Here is a 21,805-nt window from a genome sequence, read left to right on the forward strand (position 1 = left end):
TAGGACTATAAAGTCATACTATGGGTTTAACATTGTATTATATTGTTCTTAGCTTTACCAAGCGTAAAGCTTTGCAAGTTATATACATGTTATGTTAGTAAAACAAAACAAAACTATCCTTTTAAGCATATACACAAATCACAGCCAGGAAAGGAGATTTAAAAGTGACAACATATAATTCACAACCTTCCGTAAATTGACTTTTCAGTATTACCGTGATGAATTTGATGTTTTCACGTATTCACAAATCTTATGGTATTGTGTGACATTTGTTTAAATTTTAGAGGATATTGTTCTAGTCAAGAAAAATCCAAATTCACTTTAATCTTTTAATTTTGATGTAGATTTCTGAACCTTACAGGTTTTGTAAAAAATAGCTTTATGTCTTTCTCTGGGTTTTTTTTTTTTTTTCCTTTTTATACCTGTACAAAAAGCTGCAAGTGAATGTGAAAGTCAAATTATGTGTTTTTTTTAAAGAAAAGGTCCTTTTCAAAGCCTATGACATTATAGTCATTACTCCTAAACTGCTCTCTGCACTATAGCTGACCAGTCTTCCTTTCCTTTTAGTAGAAGTGTCTTTCAGACTTCTAAAGAGCTGTAGTGAAACTGAGGAGGAACTTTCGCTAATGACCACGGTAGGAGCATGGTTTGGTAAAAAAAAGTGAGAAAAAGAAAAATAGTAATTTTGTCAAAATTCATGGAAATAATGCAGAGAGAAGTAAACTATGCAGGCAAAATATGCTATCTAGTAAATGGGCTGGAAATCCAATGTTAACATTAAAATGTATGATAAAAATTACCAAACTTTCTCTATGACATTCAGAGATGCAATGTAAAACATTAAAAATAAGTGCATTGCACCTAAATGGGAAAACCTTTATTCCCAGATGAAAATTCGATTCTCAAAGTTTAGGAGAAGATCGGATGAGCTTGTGACTTGCCCTGATTTGCCCTTGGTGGCTGTTCAGCATCTAGTAGGTCCTCTCATTCTTCTGAGCCTAAGTTTCCTAATTTGAAAAAAATACCATCCCTCCCAAATTTAGAGTTTCCTGTCATTCACAAACAATACAGTGTGCACTAGAACCCTTTAAATAATAAAGTGATATAGAAATATTAGATGTTTTTATTGAATCAATGGCTACACCTTCTTCTGTGATCCTTAACTTTCTCCCAGATTGCTGCCATATTTTGCCATGTATAATGTGCACTTTTTTGCCCACATTTTTGAGGGAAAAATGAGGATGCTCATATACATGGGAATAATGGGTATATAATGAGTACATACCATGGGTATAATAATGGGAACAATAATCCTGTGTATAGTGAGCACAAAACTGTGTGTGCAGTACACACAAGATGTGGTATGTAGGAGGAGACATTTCTTGTATATTTATGCCTTTATATTCAAGACAATGATCAGTAATGCCTCTGCCATTCTTTGGCAGTGTTTTAAACTTCAGTTAGGGTAGTATCTTACATCTCAGTATACTCGGAAATGAAAAGAAATACAAAAAAAACACAATCTAATGATGCCGTGAATCCTGAAGAAAATACCCTGTGCCATGTACTTGTTCATAAATAATAAATGCACCTTCCCCAGAAGGCTAAGCTTGGATACAACGCTGCCCTCCTTAACATCGTGGACTCTCAGATTCCCTACATGGCCTTTTACTGGGACGGTGGAATCTCAAAGGCAATGGATCTGAGTCTTCGCTAATTATCTTTCCCTTCAGATAGCTCTGTTGGTTGATATTTTTTCATACTGCTTAAAATAAAAGCAAATGAGGAACCAAGTCCAGTCATGAAGAAGCCCAGAGCACGCTGTGGATTTAGGTGCTAAAATGACGCCCTCACCTCGGTGCCGACTTGGCTTTGCGCTGACACCCACCTCTTTGTGAGAGCAGCAGGGCCAGCGCCGGGCCTGTTGCTGCTCCTCAGCGCTCACTTCTGCATCGCGGTTCCTCCTTTGTCCCTGAATGCCCCCACTCCTCTGGAGCATGTGTCACCAGGCTGTATGCTTTATATTGTGCTGCAGTCTGCTGTTCTCCTAGGAACTTCACTTTAATTGGGGAGGAAGATTTCAGGCCTCCCTCTTAGGAACTGTGAGATGTGTACCTTTCTTGCTGAAAACTCTCCAGTGGATTTCCTTCCAGCACTTTTAAAATGAAATCTGAACCGTTTTTATGGCCTGCAGGCCCTCCTGCATGACCTCACGTCCCCAAGAAGCCCCTCAATCCACCCTTCTTCATGTGCCCCCAAAACACTGGCTTCCCTACTGCCCCCTAGACACGCCAGGTGTGCTCAGGGTGTTGGAAACAGTTTGGGCTTTGCACATATGTGGTCTAATACATACAATGTATAACAACAGTGTATTATTAATAGGTAGTATGTACTATATGATATATAATGTTAAGCATAATATGTAACAGTATTAGTAATATGCATTCATTATATATTATTTAGCTGCCCCACCATGTACTTTAGTAACATAAATGCCATGAAAATGGAAACTCCGTATGTCTCAATCCTGTGTCCCAGTGGTCTGAGTACCATGTGGTACAGATACAACTGCCAGGCGTTCGCTGAGTGAATGTATAAGCAAGTGGGTGCATGACTACGTAAATCAGTAAATAGCTGCATGTTCCAGCAGAGGCGCTAAAACTGAGTCTCACTGAGTTAGGTGCTTGCCACCCCCCACCCCTGCCCCATGCTACCGAGTGGCATCTGCCTCCCCTGAGTCAGGAGGGTTGAGAGTGCTGAATGGGTGGCCTTTTAAAGGACATCCTGGGCTGTTACTCAAAGAGAAGAGTTTGCGGAGGAGAAAGAGCGGCTGTCTACCCAGCGGGCCCCCTCCCTGTTTTCCCCGCTGGTGCCTGTACGTTAATGTCTGGGAATAGGTTCGTATCTTTTCCCCTGCTCCCTTCTCTAAACACATTATCCGTTCTCCTTTTGAAATATCATATATGTCTTTTTTAAAAATTTTTCCATACAATCCCCATTGGTATTGACTCTCGATTCCTTGTCCCTAGTCACGTGGCCCGTGGTGTGAGCTCCATGACCCAGGATCTCCTGACTATGGGTTTCTTCGTCTGTTATTTCTTTAAAAAACAAACAAACAAACAAACAAACCACACACAGCACAGTCAATGGTTCTTTTTACCTAAACGATGTTGAAAAAGTTGTCAGGTTTCTCATGTTGTCATGGGAAGGCAATGTGGAGCGGATTTTTTAAAAACAAGAAATACGGCTGGATTTTAGGAAAAATTATTCATTGTGGATCTAACTTTTTAGTACGGATAACTTGTTGATTGTATACTGCAGTGGCGTTTCATTCTTTTAACACTGGGGGATATTTACACCGAAGAAAGGACCCCGGGAACTTTGGCTCAGTTTCCACGGAAAACTGCACTGGTTTTCAGATGAAGGAAACATAGAAGCAAGCTTTTTTTCCACATCGCTTTCGGTGTGGGGCCTCTAACGTCCTGCACTGGATGAGAAATTTTCCGCTTAGTTTAGCAGACAGAGGACGTGGTTGTTCCTAAGGTGTCCCCCTAACCTGTAACCCGCTGTCTCCGCAGGCGTTCCCCGGGAACACCAACTCCGACGGCGTGGTGCGCCACGACCTGCAGCACGCGGTCACCGCCCGCCACGTGCGCTTCGTGCCGCTGGACTGGAGCGGCGAGGGCCGCATCGGGCTCCGCATCGAGGTCTACGGCTGCTCCTACTGTGAGTCGGGTGTGCGCGCGGTTTGCCCGGCGTCGTTTACGTTGTAACCTCTTTATGTCCAATCCTTTAACCTTGCTCGCTTTCTCGGGCAGTAAACTGCCCTCTGTTTTTACATGTAAATAGAATGTAGGTTGTTCCCCCCCCCCCCCCCCCGTTATAAGTGTGCATTTACATATATTTACAAACACACCTGTGAGACTACCTGAAGAATGTCTTCAGGGTTAGGGAGTGGTTTCGTTCAACAGAGGACAGCAACAAAACTTATTCATGACATTGCCTGGAGTCTTAGGAAAAATTTAGAAAGACGAAACCTGTGCTATTATTCACCTTTTTGGCTGTTCGTGATGGATTTTGGATACATTTCTAAGAGCATTTTTCCAGTTCCCTCCGTTATAGCATCACTATTTTATTTTATTTTTTAGTTTTTTAATCCTCACCCGAGGCCATGCTTATTAATTTTAGAGGGAAGAAAAGGAAGGGAAAGAGAGAGTTCTACAAACGTCAGTGTGTGAGAGGAACATTGGTGCGCGAGAGAAATAGCGATGGGTTGCCTCTCACACACGCCCCAGACAGGGACTGAACGTACAAGTGAGGCCTGTGCCCTGAGCGGGGATTGAACCCGCTCCCTTCCAGTTTGTAGGACGATGCTCCAGCCAACCGAGCCACCCCGGCCAGGACATCGCATCTTTATTTTAAAGCCAAACACTGAGTTGTAATGTCAGTTACATTCTGCATAGCTCTAAGTTTTATTTGCTCCTTTTCGAAGTTATGTGGTCATCTTTTTTTTAGAATCATTTAAACTCCCTTTTTGTATTTCTTAAATACGTTATACATAGTTCTCGGGATTCCAGTATGTGGATTTTGGGGGGTTTAATTCTGCTCACTACTGTTTCTGCTTATTTTTTTTTTACCATAGTGCGTGTTTCCTCCTCCATTCTGCCATGCCTCCTCCGCCTCCTCCTTCTGCTTCTTAGCCTTCTTACCTGCCTGTCCTTCCTCCTCATCCTTACACTCATCCACCTTCTTGCCTGTGACTTCAAATCCTTCAAGTCTTTATCTGTGGAACTTCTTTCAGGCCAAGGTTGGTGGTGGATTTTGGAGATGATTTAGCTTTGCTTATTTACTTCTGTAAGCACAGAATTACTTTGCTAACATACAATAACTCTAAAGATTGTTCAAGGTTGTTTGAGGCCACTGGGTAGTATAAATTCAATCTGCAAAACACATGCCTTGCAAACACTGGTTTTAGAATATGAACTCTCTTTTAAAATATTTTGTCCTCCTCCCGAGACATTTTGTTCCGGTGCTTGCCGTTGGCGGGGGAGGAGGGATGCTGGGTGTGAACAGGGTGGGGAATTTGGGTATCAGCTGTAGGCAGGGACCTCCTGTCACGCTGTCCCTTCACCCTTCCCGTAGACCCATAAAAATGAAAGCTCGCTCCAACCAGTTAAGTGGCAAATGTGCTATCAGGCAAGCTTTTTAAAATTCATCAGTCATTGGGTAGTTCATAATAATAAAAAAAAAAATCTGTACAGCTTTCACCTTTGTCTGAATTTAGTGGCAGGGATTAGTGAAAATAGTAGCTTGCCACAGTGATTACATTGTTTTTTATTCATTCATGGGCAAACTGAGCGGCTCACTACTCAGGGGCCACAGGGATCATTTTTATCATTGTACAGTGGTTTGTTTTATTTGGTCATCGCTTTATTATAGCAAATATAATGAGTAGGGAGGCAGATTTAGATCTTCAGGAGAATGAGAACTAAACAAACCATACGCTTTGAGAAACTGTATTAACATTTATACCTGTAGATGCCAGAGGAGTAAATGACAAATCAGCAACGTAGATTCAAATAAAGTAAAATGGAAATTGAAAAATAGCAGTGGAGCAGGTTGCAGCAAATGGGACGTCAGGTTCTAACACCTGCTACTTTATAAGGCGGGTGTTTGCAGGTGTGTTTAAGTTAATGCTCTTGACATGGGGAGATCAGTCAGTATTATCCAGGTGGGCTCTAAGTGCCATCACCTGTATCCTTCCAAGAGGTTGGCAGAGGGGTGTTTCACCCACAGAAAAGATGGACGCGAGGAAACCACAGAGTGAGGAGACCACGTAGGCAGAGATGGAGACATTTCACTCTGCGTAAGGAAGGTCAGCGGCCAGGAGGGGTGGATTCCTCGCCCCTGCCCCGTGTTGACTTGAACCCAGTGAAATTGACTTGGGATGGTCTGGCCTCCAAAACTGGGAAAGAACAAACCTCTGTTGTTTCAAGCCACCATGCTCTTGGTAATTTGTTAACAACAGCAACACGAAACATACGAATGTCAATATCTTTCTAGAAAAAAAAGACACGAAAGTGCCTCCAAAGCAGTGCTTTCCAATAGAACCTCTATGCAAAGATTCAACTGTTTTAGACCTGCTATAATCATTGGGTGTGTCTGGCTATGGGACACTTGAAATATAGGCAAGACACTGAAGAGCTAAACTTTTAATGTAATTTTAAGTCATTTGAAATAAAAAAAAAAATGTAACTACTGACTACCATATGGGATGACACAGTGTAAAAGAACCGAAACATCTGCTTCCTATTTTTCTTGTTATAATCGAAACAAATTATAACACTTATTTTGTGAATGGCAGTCTCTAAAATTTTTCCCTGGGTTTTCCCTGGGTTTGGAAAACATCATGTTAATCATTCTGGAGAGTTTGTCTCTACTGTCAAAAATCTAATGACAGGTCATGTCCTTCCCCAGATCCTTAACTGGGTCATTTTCCTAACCAGTGTCCAGATTAGTTTTGATTTGTGTACTTTTGAAGAACGCAAATTACATTTATCTCTTTTCTCAGAAAAGCACGCATGTGTATTCTAAGGAAAGAGGTGCGTTAAACATACTCATCTTGGACAGCTTTCCTAAAGTTATGGCGATATAGATTTACCTGTCCTGGAATTCAGGCTCGAGTGTGTCCTAGAAGATGGTCGTATTTTCTTGAATTTAGAAAACTGTTGCCTCGAGGGTTTTGTTTGATTTTTCAATGAGAAGAGGGACCTGGAGCCTTGAGTGGGGAAAAACAGATCAGATGAATACGCTCTCCCATTTTGCTCTCTCAGGCATTGCCGTATTGCGTACTTCGAAGGTCCCTGCAAAGAGAAAGCTGGCTTTGATCACTCTTAGGGGAGCGAGAAATGAATTTTCTCATCGTCCCAAAAACCCCTTCGAGGGTTTGTCTCCAATCTGTGTGAAACCTGCAGGTTAGGGAATGGGGTTGTACACCTCTGATTTCTGTTTGCCAGAACCCGGGAGGGAGAAGTCTCAGTGTGAGCCCGGCTCCGGCCGGAGCGCTTTCTCCTGTCGGTCCCCTGGGGCGTGTGTTGTCCCTCTTCCATGATCAGCTCTTCCATGATTGCTTTGTCATCTGAGAAATTAGGTTCTTCTCAAGGCTGAAAGAAAAAGTTCACTCTATTCCAGGTGGAAAAGGTTAGTGCCAGGCCGCTGCTTTGAAGCCGTTTGGAGCTTCTGCTGTTTTTGTTTCCTGGCTTGTCTTGACGATAATACGGATTTCAGTTTCAATGAATTTAAACTCATTTTAGATTATTCTGCTCCCTCTGCATTCGGGTTTCCTGCAAGTTAAGTTGAAACAAGGGCAGGCTGTTATTTTTAAAACTTGGAGGTGTTCCCCATTGTGTTTGATTCAGTAGGCCGTCTCCCGAGACACCAATGCTAATCTTCTTACGGTATACCAAAGGGGCTCTGTGAGGGAGATGGGAGAAGGCTCGGCCTAATAATTTTAAAAAAATCATTTATAGCTGCAATGCTCCAACATTTATGTAACAAAAGCCCAACACAATGTATTGATTAAAGTGCTGGTAATGGGCCTTCATTGATGACAAATACTAAGCGGACTTTAACCGGAGTCTTCATAAGAAGAAGGTCAGCACGTTGGGAAACCAGGATATTCACAACTGAAGTAATTTTTATATAAGCCTCCAATTTGGATGAATACGTAATAAAACCTAGCTGTGTCACCCAGTGCAAATCACGGTGAAAAGTGAGTGCCAGGCTGGGGGAAAAACCCTGTCAGGAGAAGCCCAATGCAGACTGAGGAGGAAAACAGTGTTTTGTCCTTTTCATGCTGTGTTAATGGGAAGACTCTCTCGTTGGGACCACAGACCAGTTCCCGCAGCTCTCATGCACCCTGGGCAAGAGACGCTGCGTGTAAATGTGCGTTAGTTCACTAGGGCTGCCGGAACGAAGAACCACCAACTGTGTGTCTCAAGATGACGGGGGTTCATTCTCTCCCAGCTGTGCAGGCCGAAGTCTGAGACGGAGGCGTTCCCAGGGTTCCTTCCTTTCGGAGGCTCGGAGGGAGGAGAAACATGTTTCCTGCCCCTCCCCGAGCCTCTGCTGGCAGCCGGCAGTTCTCGGTGTTGGTCAACTTGCCGCTGCATCGTTCCAGGCTCTGCCCCTGCCTTCGCCGGGCCTCCTTCCTCCGTGTGCCTGTGTTTCTGCAGCCTCACATCGTGTTCTTATAACTCTCCGGGCTCGGATTTAGGACCCATGCTAACCTAGTATTATCTCCCTGTGAAGTAGCTTGTCACGTCTGCAAAGGCCGTGTTTCCAAAGGAGCGTCTGTTCTGAGTCTCTGGGTGGATATGAGTTTGAGGGGAACATTATTCAACCTGGCACAGTAGATATTCATTATAGTTGGTAAGAATTTCTGTTTAGGTCAATTTAGCTGGGCAGAGAAATAAGGAACAGTTTTGGAAGGCAACCTGTGTTTTTCTATTTAAATTAGATGTTTAATTTTGCATAATATAATAGGGTCCCAGATACGTATTTGCTGTATTTATGACACACACATAGATATGACATAAAATATTTATTATGTTGCGTGAGGATCAATATATTGTGACACCAATTCATCCATCTCATTAGCATTTATTGAATTCTACTATTTGTAAATCATTTTGCTAATTTTAATTCCAAAACGCAAAGCTGACCACATCACATCTGTGTTTAAAAGGCTTACTGATGCTCCACGGCCAGGAAAGCCCAGGTCGTGAGTTTGCTATATACTGACTGCCCTTCCTGTTACCTCTGCAGTCTCGCACCCCATCCCTTCACGCAGCACTTCATGCTCCGCTAATACAAACTATTGCTATTGCCAAACCCGTGACCTGCTTTGTAACACACATCCGTCCACGTTGTCCTCGCAGGCTGCTCCATCATTCTTCACTTGACTGATCTGTCTTATCTTCCAGGGTTCAACTGAGATGCAATTTCCAACAAGAAGACTTCTCTGAATTTCCAGAATAAACTGCTTTCTAAATTCTTTACTCTTATTACCCTCTATTGATGAGCATATTCTCTTTATAGCCAATGGAATATATCCAATGGAATGTTTACCGCAATATTCCAAAGTATGGCAGACTTTAAGATATCGGGGGAGGGGCACCTAAAGTCACCTTATCCATCATTGGCATTCCGTTAATTAGCAGACTGCCTGTATTCAGTGATTGTTTGCTGAACTGAGCTAATGTAAGATGTAAATAATGTAGACCTAATTTATTCCCTCAGTGAAAGCTGATTACTATTTGATGTTGTATAGATTTTTTTCATTGGTTCACCAGGGTATGATTTCTTTACATCGTATTGAGTGGGGCCTGCAGAATGTTGAAATAATTGCTAAGCTGAATATATTAACGGATATTCCAAAAGAGTCACATAAAGCAAAAAACTCAGTTTTTCTTTTTTCTAATTTGAATGCATGCAGACCTCGTGTTATTTCTATATGGGGTTATTTTAAACTATAACTTCATGAGGCTGCTTTCTGGCTTGCATATATAAATTATTTATCAAAGGAGAAAACATCACGGTCTTATTAATTTGAAATTTATGTCCTGATCAATTTGAAAATAAAAATAAATCAGTGTAAAAGTACATTTAATAGCCATCAAAGCCAAGGTACACATGGCAAAGAGATCATTAAAATTGTGGTGCTAATAAATTACGTATGCGGGACATGCTGTGTTCCTCAGTGTCTGGGCAAGAGAGAAAACATTGGTATGTTATAACCAGAAATGCTCTTGCCACGAGAGAAATGGACTCAAGCGCATGGTGCATGCTTCGGTTCTTTAAAAAGCAGTTGGTATTATTTCACCCTGGAGTTGGAATGTCACACGGCAGAGGCTGGCTCCGGCTGACGGTGGCCCACCTTGGTGGCGGTCGGCCAGCGCAGCAAGCCTTCGTGTTCGTAGCGGTCGATGCTTTTGAGATGGCGCAAAGTATTGGTGCCACGGTCTTACTACGTGATGTAAATGTAAATTTATAAGTATTAAAAGATAATAAGGTATTACCGTTTTATATAACAAAGAGGCAGGTACTCATGGATAGACATTTGAGCGTGACTTCTGCATTGAAAGGAAATTTTAAGTTATGCTAAACGAAGAATGGCACTCTTGTTTTCCATGGCTGTGGAGATACATGCTATCGGCCTTTGATTTTTTTTTTCAGTGTAATATCTTTACATGGAAGATAGTTGCTATTGAGTCTATTCAGTGAGAAAGCATGGCAATGTAACTTTCTACTTCAGCACAGGACAGTTACAAATGGCACCTAGTTCATATTTTGGAGATATATTTAGTATGTCACTGGTGTAGACTTATATTTACATTGTATTACTACAAAATCCACATTTAAATTCACTCTCAATAATTTGCAAAGTTAATTTGACATATAAAATCAGTAATGTGGATTTAAAAGCAGACTAAAATTATTGGTAGAGCATAGCATGTAATTAAGCCCATGTTTGCCGTTCTGAATTAGGAAAAACAGCTTGTTTTTTTTATCGTAGAACAAGAGAGGATGTGTTTTTTACTGTAACTATTAGTCCAAAATTATTTTCATAAAATAACTTTCTAAGAAAAACAAACATATCAGAACAAAGCATGCACACAGGATGGTGACATGGTGACAAGAAGTCCTTGTATGTGGGGAAGAACAGCAGTGACGGCCTGCAGGAAAATATACTTTGTGGACTCTAATGGCTAAAAATTGGCCCACAGTTTTTATTGTAAGGACAGGAGGTAGAAGGAGAAATTGAGCAAGAGAAAGATCTCGACAGCGGGGCACATTCCACACGCTCAACAGGAAAATTGATAGGACTGAGCATCACAACACACCCCTGTAAGGACAGTTTGCAAATAAGTAAGCTTTCCTTTCTTTTTGGTCAGGAAGGTTACCGGCCTCAGTCAGTGCATTTCCTGTGGGACCCTCAGCTGCTGAGAGCTTTTAACCGCCTTTTCCGTAGATGTGAACCCTGTTTACGTTAGGCGATTGCCGAGCACTAAAGTCAAAGTGACGGTTACGCAGTTCATCAACGTGTCACTTGTAACAACTGTTTAATGTGAGGAAAGAAGTAAAATGTAAAACACTGCAAATACTTACTGAGATTCTTTCATTAGCTTTTATTCTTGAGTTGTTCGTCTTAATTATTATCTATTTAAATGAGCTTAGTGGGCAGAGGAGGGAAGAGTAACTATTTAAGATGGCCGTTATCACCCTCCTGAATTAAAAGTAACGCTATAATAAAATAATCATGTAGTGTGAGTTTTAAAATGTTAAGCATTCCAAACTCTTGGATATACACTTAAAAATTAGGAAAAAAGTCATTGTAAAATATTTAATAATTTTATTTCTATTAGACTGTTCTCAGATCCTTCATGCCTGGGCTTGAAAAGAATTACCACCCCTTTTATTTTTATACTCCTCTTCTAAATGAAAAATATATGTAATCCCTTCTTATGCCCCACACAGTGTCGTATTCGTCTTTGCAGCCTGTCGTGCTTGTTTAGTTAGCCGGGAGGAGGTGAGGAAGGTGCCCCGTGTCCATTTCACTCCCAGTGATTGTGAAAATGATCTCAGGGAAGAAAGAGGACAGGTGACCAGGACCAAACGGCCTGTGTGAACATTCTGGTCCCTGTAACCCTGAGCTCAGCCAAATAACGCTCTTCTCTCGGGGAAAAGTCCTTCTCTGCGGCGTGTTTCGAGCAAGACACTAGCCTGTTTTAGACCGCTTGTGGCAAACACGCTTGGCGCCTCTGGATTTGTGATCGGGGCGCGCATCCTTGCAAACCACGCTGCAAAAGAAGGGCTCTGCATCGGAGGCCACGAGGTGGCTGGAGAACGCGCTGCGTGTCCCCCTTTGCCAGCCGGCAGCGCAGGCTCCTTCGGGACGTGCCCCGCGAACTGCTCGGCGTGGCGGCGGAACTCCGCTTCCCCCACGCGCCCCTCCCCGGGGGGCTCCAGGGCACCCCTCTCCTGCCGTTCACTCTCTTCTACTCTGCCATGTTTTCTTGCTTCGTATATTTGTTATCAATGATAAAAAAGTAAATACGTTAAAACAAATTATACTTTATAGTTTGGCCGCAGTGAATATCAGTATCGATCAAGGTCCCTCATCCTTGACGCTGCGGGCGTTTGGGGCCACGTGTTGTCCTGGGCGTTGGCGGGGGGCAGGGGAGGCCGTCCTGTTCATTACGCAGCTTTCGGCATCCTTGGCCTCTGCCCGTTAGATGTTATTAGTACATTGTACCTCCTTCGGCCGTGTCGGCCAACGCAGACTCCAGGCCCTGAGAAATAGCTCCTGGGCGACAGAGTTAGCGCATGGGGGAGAACAGCTTGTACAGGGGGTGCTTGTCACCTGGTTGTTGGCTCACGATATGATTAGGATATATGAGGTAAAGAAAGGAGACGCATTTATAGCGCCTGCGGAGCGCAGCAAGTCTACATTGCACGCCGAGATTTCCTGACTTCGCACTGACAAGGTATTCAAGAAGGTCTGCACGCGCAGCTCGCTGTTCTCCTACAGATGGGAACGGTGCTGGGTTGCTTTAGCTGCCCAAACGGTGCGACGAAAAACAAAGGCCCCCTGACTTCTCATAGCTTTCCTCTGTGCTCCTTATGGAGAATCATGCAAAAGTAACTTTTATCAATAGTTTCATTAATTGCCAATTCATCATTCTTTGCCATTAGTTACATCATTTCCTGCTAGGATCAGTTCTTTGGCTCATGTTGCATTTTCTTCAGTGTGAATTTTTTGAGTTTGAGGTGAAGGTAAGATTGACTGGGTCCTCCACACATGATGTCGGCTGAGTATTATTTATATGGCTGTTCCTTTGCCTTTTTTTCATTTGTCAGTAGATGATCGAAAACAAGAAATACAATACAATGTGCGTTGTTATGGTCTACAAATTCGTATTGTTTTTCTATGCTCCATTCAGATTTGAAAAACATTGATCTTTAATGTACAGTGATTTTTCTCTAAGAGAGAGGCAATAGGGAAAGAAGTAAGATAAAGCCATGTCCTACGTCTCAGAAGCTTCACTTTTAAAGGGCTCTAATTAAGGGAAGGCAGAAGGCCTGGCGTGGCATCTTTACTAGCACGTCCATCATGGCCCGTGTAACACCACGTGACACCACAGGACCCGGTGACTATAATCCAAGTCACACCTGTCCAGTCCGTGGAACGTGGTCAGCCTCCGCCCCGCCTCCGCCCCGCCTCCGCCCCGCCCCCGCCCCGCCCCCGCCCCGCCCCGCCCCCCGTCGGCTGAGTGTGCTTTGGACTTTGAGGATAAAGCCACTGTCTCCCTAAATCAGGCCTGCTCAGGGGTGTGGACGGGGACAGAACACACGGAGGGGAGGCCCAAGCTCTGCATAGAGTCCACACAATTTCTTCAGCGGGCAGTGCCATGAAATTGGCTTGGCTGATTTGTTACTGCTTTAAATTGAACTGATCACATCAGAGCTATTTGGATAACTCTAGGCAGCTTCAATATGGTTCAGATGATTTGCTTACTCTATAAAAATTTTGACCACAAAACTGGTTCTTTTTGTAGGAATTTGATTCCTTTTCAGGGGAGGGGGTAGTAAGACTAGGAATGCTCTTGACTGCGATTATTTCCCATCATATACGGAGATCACATTACAAAAAATGCAAAAGTTTTGTTTTTTTTTTCATACTTGCTTTCCAATTAAGAAAAACGTGGGTGATTTGGTTAATTAGCTGTCATTTGTTTAAATGAATTCTTTGAATCAGAAATATATCTGCCATGAAACAGTGGATCTAGAGGCTAAGAAATAACTAACATTTATTGAGTGTTTCTGGCTTACATCTGTAATGTCCTCACAATTCTACAAAATAGAGGATGTTACCTCGCTTTGCAAATGAGAAGGCTGAAGTTTGAACGCACCATGTTCAAACACCATCAGTCTAAATTTTGATTTTTCCTCCAAAACGTGTTAGGCGGCATAAGATCAGAGCACTTTAACAGCAGCTGGGTGGGCCCATTAGTTGGGTGAGACGGTGTCTCTGCGGATCTCCCGGGGGCAGGCAAACAGCGTTAGCCAGGTTAATGGAGTCTCTGATATGGCATGAGCCTGCTGGCTCTGAGGCTCTGTGGGGGAGGGTTCAGAAAAGGGACAGTGGCTTCTTCCTGCCTTCCTGTTGGGGAGAAAGCTGTCCCCCAACCCTCTCCTCGATGCTGGACACTTCAATTCCTCCCTGTGTGTTACTGGTGCCTTTCAAGCTGCTACCCCTGTGTTGGAGCTCAGAGGGAGTATGTCTGAGTAAGTCCATGTGTGAGTTCTTTAAGAAGAACTGCTTGGGACTCCAGAAGTTTCTCCCACTGACTCAGTCCCTGGGGGTTTTTGCAGCCAGAAGTCTTGGGGACTTACCTTCCTGTCCCTGGAACCCTGGGCTGGGCGGCCTGGTTTGGAGCTGGGACTCCTTGCTCCTGAGATACCCGTCCCAAGTTTTTATCCACCACGTATATATTTAGGACCAGCCTGTTTCATGTCTCCGCCCCTCCTACTACTCTGGATGGATGTGGTTTCTTTAATTCCATAGTTGTCAGACTTCCATTCAACTTGATTTCCAGTGGTTCTGAGTGACCGGTGTTCTGTCTTTCCGTTGTAATTTTGGTGTGGTTGTGCGAAGAGGTGAGCTCTGTCTACCTGCGCCGCACTCTTGGCCAGAGGTGTACTGTGTCAACAGTTTTAATTCCAAGCACCCATCCTGATGTTCTTTGGGGAAATTTGAATTTACGTGATCTTGGTGTCATTCTATTTTAGGGCCTTTTTCAGTGTTATGATGTGTGCACACTATCCCCTGAGATGGGCCCGGACACTTACCACCCCTTCATCTGCTAAACTCGGTAACTCCCTGCTGCTTCTCCCGGACTCTGGGGCAATTGAACCAGCTGGGAACCTGTGTGAATCAATACCCCAAAAGAGCATCCAGTTACTGTATTTGAACAGCATGTATAAAGCTAGTTGAATACACTTGTTAGTGTGCAAATGCTAATTGTATTATTCAAAAACTGTTCTTTAGGATAAGAAATGAAGACCATAAAAGTACCCAAAGTCTGTATTTTAAATGATAGATGAAAAGTAGCGTGATATCTCTATACTATCCTGATTTTTATTTCCAAATTTATGTTTGACTGTTGTATAGAATGCTTAGATTATTTATAATTTGAAGAATATGCTGCTTATCATGAGAAAACAATATAAGAAGCATATCGTTAGTCAGAAAGGGTAAAAAAATATATCTTAAGCAAAATGATTCCATTTTTGTACTTTACACTATAAAACATCAATTTTCAATTTAAATAATTTGTGTTTTCATCAGTCTCTTAATATTGCCTACAGCCATGGGTGATTTCATATGTCACTGACAATATTCAGAATTAATTTGCAAAAATTTGCGGCACAAGGTCCATTTTGGTTTTGAACACAATACGCATGTATAGGGATTATTTATGTTAAGTGTATTTTGAAGTGTCACATTATCCTTGATGATATGCAATCTGATATGATGAAAGGAGATGGCTCTTTCGGTTTAAATCTAGAGTGAACGCCATCTTTATTTAATGGGTGATTTGAGACGGTTGCGTAAGTATCCCCAGTTCCCCTTCTGCCACCTCAGTGCTCAGCGCTCAGCGTTCGGTGGGGAATGCCTACTCCATCAATTTGTCAGGGGGATTAAATGCAATAACAAATGTCAAGTGCTTAACACAGCAACTGGCTTAAGGTAAGCCCTCATGAATATGAGCTGTTATAATCATCGTTGCCATTGTTCCTGTTTCCTAGTTCTCTTTGGTAGCACATAGAACTAGTTCGTAATTGTTCATCCATTTCTTATGGTCTCACCTCTGAGGTGAGTTGTATTATCCAGCAGCTGTTATCTACCTCAAAAGAAAACATGCTTTCAAAATTAAGCATCACAGACGAGGTCTTAATGCCCATGCAGCGTAATGCATTGCTTTCTGCAAGGAGTTGCCTTCATATCAAGATATAAGTCCCAGTACTTAGGGGTTCTCTGAGATAATTGGCATTAAAGGAAAGCAGGAAAGAGGAGTCCTGGAGTCAGAAAATGTTTAGAGGCAGAAGGTCCCTTGGGTATTATCTCATCCCGCCCCTGTGTTTGCAGACGAGGAGCTAAGAGCTCCCTGGAAGAGACCGAGGACATTCTCTGAGACCACCCAGGCGGAACTAGCAGCAGAACCATATTGAATCTGGTTTGAGTATTTAGTCAGGTCCTCGTCTGTTGCATTATGTCAAAGGTAGCATGTATGTATTCATTTCTGTTAGAATTCAACCATTGGCGTATGTTGGGCCCAATCATACTGCCTTGCCTGTAGTAGACACTATGGAAATATTTTTGAAAGAGTGAGTCCCTGTTTTATCCATCATTATCCATCAAATAGAGACAAAGTAGGTAAGAACTAACAAATCACTCAACAATTTACACTGGAGGATAATTATGCAGCCACTTCGATGGGATACAGTTGAGTTTCTTTACACATGTGTGCATTTTATTGACAATTAAGGGTGAGGGACCAATGAAAATCTCAGTTTTTCTGGAAAATGAAAAGGATTGTTAGAAGCCCAATGAAGTTAGGAAGGTATATACTGAGCCCAGTGAAGTAGAGCATATTCATGCTTAAACAACCTGTGAATAGTGAATTAAGTCATACAAGAGCCAGGCAGGAAGGCACACAATCTAATAATTAATGTTCAGTTGACCAAAGGGAGTTAGAACCAACTTATTTGCAAAGAATGCCTTAAACTCAGTAAACCAATGCTATCAAAATCGCTATGACAATTACACTTAACCAAGTCACAATTTTCAAGTTATTTGTATGATCATTAACTTCTTTGGAGAGTGAGGACCTGTGATTTGAAGAATAATTACAATGTTGGCAGAGAAAGGTGCAAAGAGGGACAAGTGAGAGATGGAAAGAAAAATAAAGAAAACATTAAAATCAATACAAAATACTGTATTTTGCCATGTGTAATGTGTCCTTTTTTGCCCAAATTTTTGAGGGAAAAATAAAGGTGTGTGTTATATGTGGGTAGTGCTTGACATACCTTGTATCTGTTCTTGTTTTTTGTAATTATTTATTACATAAAATTTCTTGTACCATGATATGCAAGAATAAATGCTAAAATTTCTTTATAATACAAAAAACAAGTATGTAAATATAAATCAATAAAATACTGAATTAAAAAATTAAAATGAAAGATTTTTTTCCCCCAGAAAGTTTGGGGCAAAAACATGGCATTATACATGGCAAAATATGGTATATGTTTGTTAATAACATTATTCTCAATCTTTAGCAAATGTTTTTTGGTGATTTTAAATACAGCACTTAAGCCTTTGGAAGTGACAATACAATATACAGATGGTATATTATAGAATCATGTACTTGAAGGTTGTTAATTTTATGAACCAGTGTCACTCCAATAAATTCAGCAAAAAAGTAGCAATACTAATATTCTTTATATTGAAATACTGACTTACCATCAACATGCTATTTAATGTGTCATTTTAATTTTTAGTTCTGGATGCTTTTTTAGTAATAATGTATTGAATGAGTGTTAACAAAGGATTATTACAATTTTAATGTCAACCAAATAAATAGATCAGGATTTTCATGACAAATAGTTCATAAAAGTATTCCACCCATTCTGAAAAAGAAAAAAAATAATGCACACCCATATTCAGACACACAGGCAAATGCACAGTATACTGCTGTGCAGTCTGTATTCCACCATGAAAACCTCTCCACCATGAAAACCTCTCCACCATATCACAAGAAGCTGTTTGTCGTTGAAAGTGTAGCATTTTTAGGAGCTGTGTGACATGGCAGAGTCCTCTGAGCGACCTCACATGGTCTGTCCGGACCTGACACTTACTCTGCTTCGTGTGGCTTCTTCACAGCCGGGGACTCCCTTCTCTCCGCCCCTCCCCTGGCCCATGTCCAGCCCACAGTGCTTATAGTACATTTTTTCCCTGAATAGTTTCAAAGTGTTCAGTTAATCAGAGAGGAGCCTATTACACATCAAAATGTCCCCAAAAGAAGAGAAATGAAGAAAAACGGGCGGTAGTGAATGGGAAATTATTCTCCCCATTTTAAACCCATCTGTAACGAACAAATCCTTTCTTAGAAATTGGTAAAACTGTTTGATTTCACTGGCTTATTTTAATATAGAAAAACACACAAAAGTATAATTACAGCTCTTTTCTTTAAATCCCACATCAATTTTGCAAAATTTCCAGAGCTAAATTTCTTACAAAGTAAGCCTATGAAAACGTTTAATCTACCCAAATGGACAAGAAAACACTAGAACTTTGACTGCCTTTGTAATTAAGTAAATCTGACTCATATGCCTTTTACTTCTTCTTTCATCTTCCTATAGAAAAGCTTGTTGATAGGTTTGAGTTTAAAGGCACAAAAGGAGAGGAACCTGTTATATAGACTCTTGCCCAAATCCCAGTGTTAGTCTTTTATAAGCTCTGAAGCCTTGGATAAGTGACTGGTCCTTTCTGAAATAAATTTCCTATTTGTAATGTGAATAGGGAAATATCTTTGATATTATCTTAATTGAGGAGTTTTTATACTTTGAAATTATGAGAATTAATTGACTACAATATCTTGTACATATTTCTTGGTAAATAAATGGCCAGCCATTTGAATCCTCACTTGGAGAACATTTTGTGTTTGAAATCAAGGTATACTCATATATTGGTTAAGAATGAGTTCAAATCGACTGAAGACAAAATTAGGATCTAAGTATAAGCCTATTAATTTCAACTGTTAAAAAATTAAGGAAGTATAAATCTTATATACAACTTGATCTTTTCCAACTTTTACTTAAATTACCAGTAAATGAAATCCAAAGTGGCTATAATTTGTTGATTGCAAACTAGCTGGTTAATGGCAAATGCAGAATTGAACCCATAACCTGCTAGTCTGTCATGTGGATATATATTCCTCTCATACAACATCACTTTTATATTCATTTTGAACCCTTATTATATAACTTCATGAGGGGTTAATTACACCTTATTAGTAGATTCTCCAAGTATGTCCCCATTTCTTGAGGACATAAACTGTTTCTTATACACAGCATTTCTATCCTTCTCAGCAACCAAACTGTTCCTTGCACATAGCAGGTGCTTATTTTTAAGTTGACTTTTTAAAGGTAGAAATGGTTAGAAATGTATTTCTGATTTTACTTAGATTTTAGTGGATATTAAAGTTAGAAACCTTCAAGAAAATGATTATAATCTTGATTTTTTTTTGGTCATATCTACCTACTTTCCAAACTCTAAAGCAACAATAAGGCTGGAAAGATAGTTTTGTAAGGGGAGTACGTTGCAAGTCAATGTCAAGGTGTAACAGCAAAAACTTGACATCTGCAGCTAGAATTTGATGTAAAGAGACTCTAAGACAACAGAGGTCACATTGACCTACTCCTGGAGTGGAGGAAAGGAAAAAAGTCCTCTGAGTGATCCATCATCATTCTTCAAATGAACGAAAGAGGTCTGTAGACTATAATGCTTAGCAGATCACTGTGAGTTCTAAGGTTATTCCATTCGGTTCTGTTAGTATTTCTTGTTGTTGCTTTCTTTTAAGTTTTATTGAATTTATTGGGGCGATGTTGGTTAATAAAGTTATATAGGTTTCAGGTGTGCCGTTCTGTAATACGCCGTTTAGATATTGTATTGTGTGTTTATCACCCCAAGTCAAGTCGCTTTCCTGCTTTGAACTTCAGCGTCGTCTTCCTCAAAAATGAAAAAAATTCCCCATTGGTAAGAAAGAGACTGATTGAAATAAGCATGATTTTATTGTATTATCTTTAATTTTAGCAGCCTATAATAAATATGTTTTCAGATTTATTGCTGTTTAATTGACAAAAGCCGTGTCTATGTAAGGTGTACAACTTGCTGTTTTAGTATATGGAGACACTGTGAAATGATCCCCACAGTCCAGCTAATTAAGATGTACTTTGGGTAAGTTACGAAGTTTTCCCAGTTCAATGCCAAGCTCATTGAGTGCTCTCCTCTTACATCAGGTGCTTTTCCATTTCCTGTGTTGCATAACAAAGCACCACCGACTTGGTGGCCTAAAGCAGTCTATGTTTACTGTTTCACCATGTCCGTGGGTCCAGAGTCTGCGTCTGGCTTAACTGGGTCCTTGGCTCAGAGTCTCACAACGCTGCAGTCAAGCCGTTAGCCTGGGCGTGGGCTCATCTGCGAACGGGGTTTCACTTCCGAGCCCGAGCACTGTTTGCAGAAATTATTTCATTGCGGCTGTAGTACTCATGGTGACTTGCTTCTTTAGGGACAGTATGGCCTCTTTAATCTCTAGATCCTTTTTTAATAGACCTACCTGCTTAACCCAGGCCCATGTGGGATGGTCGCCTTTTTAAAAAGATGTTATTTATGTATTTTTAGAGAGAGGGGAAGGGAGGGAGAAGGAGAGGGAGAGAAACATCAATGTGCGAGGGAAACATTGATTGGTTGCCTCTTGCTTGGCCCTAACTGGAGACCTGGCCTGCAGCCCAGGCCTGTGCCCTGACTGGGAATCCCCGCGGCGACCCTTTTGTTCACAGGCCGGCGCTCAATCCACTGAGCTGCACCAGCCAGGGCCATGTCCATGAGTTCTTTCTCTTTTTTTTTCCCTTTTACTTTTTTGTTTTGCTCAATGTCTTCACCCCCTCAACCAGCCCCCCAAGCCCAAAGCTATCAACCTACTCTTTATCTATGAGTCTGTCTCTATGTAGCTTGTTAGCTCGGTTTGTTCATTAGATTCCACGTATTTGGCGGGGGGTTTTGTTTGTTTTCCCAGTGAATTCCATCCAGTGGGGACCAAATAGGAGGACTTTCTGGGATGGGAGAGTAAAAGCTGTTGTAGGGAAGGGAACACATTACAAAAACAGTAGAGTCAAAGCTTGATGCAGCCTTGGAGATGATGAGACGTTATAAAACTTCCATCCAATTTGATAACTACAGATCCAGCACCCCGAAACTCTTCAGTTGCAAATCTAAACGTCTGCACTCCCTCATCCTCTATTCTCCAGTCTTTAAGCCAGCTGTCCAGTAGCACCTTCAGCGATGGAGGAGATGTTTTACATCTGCGCCATCCAACACCAGAGCCGCTGGCCCCAGGGAGCTTTTGAGCACTTGAAATGTGGTCCATGTGACAGAGAAGCTGAGTTTGTTTACTTTATTTAATTTTAACTAATTTAAGTACCCACCTGTGGGGCGTGGCCGCCAGGTGACAGCGGCTCTGGAGGAATGATCTGCTGCCACAACTGGGCTTCCACAGGAGCTTAGCGGCAGCTTTAACCAGACCAGCAATATGTCTGCAATGTCAGCGTGCATTTTATTAGTGCAACCTCAATCAACAAATTACCTGAGCACCCCTTTTAACCTGGCATGAAATAGACTAGTCCGGTACTGTGCTTTTCATACATTGCAATTCCACGTGCTTTGTTTTTTGCTTTAAAGAAAACATCATGCCTTACTGCCACCAGAGATAGCAATTAAGTGTATGACAGCCTCTTTTCACATGGAAATTACAGTCTTTTGAGGGGGACCAGGTTGATGTGAAACAATCAAATAAAGGTGTCAGAGGGCCCAACTGCAGAGCAGAAGAAGCACTGCATTGGTGGGGAAATGGCTCTCCCGTCCCAGGGGACCCGGCCTCTCGGTTCCTCCGCGCCCCACATG

General features: G+C 41.7%; 1 protein-coding gene across 1 annotated transcript in view; it reads left to right on the forward strand.

Annotated features, from left to right (window-relative positions):
- CNTNAP2 (contactin associated protein 2) overlaps nucleotides 1–21,805 on the forward strand; it is a 1,059,914-nt gene that overhangs the window by 174,789 nt on the left and 863,320 nt on the right. Inside the window, exon 4 of the mRNA XM_054564239.1 lies at nucleotides 3,579–3,726. Coding sequence (XP_054420214.1) covers nucleotides 3,579–3,726 — 148 coding nt within the window. The remainder of the gene's footprint in view (nucleotides 1–3,578; nucleotides 3,727–21,805) is intronic.

Source organism: Pteronotus mesoamericanus, unplaced genomic scaffold, assembly GCF_021234165.1.
Source record: "Pteronotus mesoamericanus isolate MK-2021 breed Mesoamerican mustached bat unplaced genomic scaffold, CSHL_Meso_final scaffold_85, whole genome shotgun sequence".
Classification (NCBI taxonomy): Eukaryota; Metazoa; Chordata; class Mammalia; order Chiroptera; family Mormoopidae; genus Pteronotus; species Pteronotus mesoamericanus.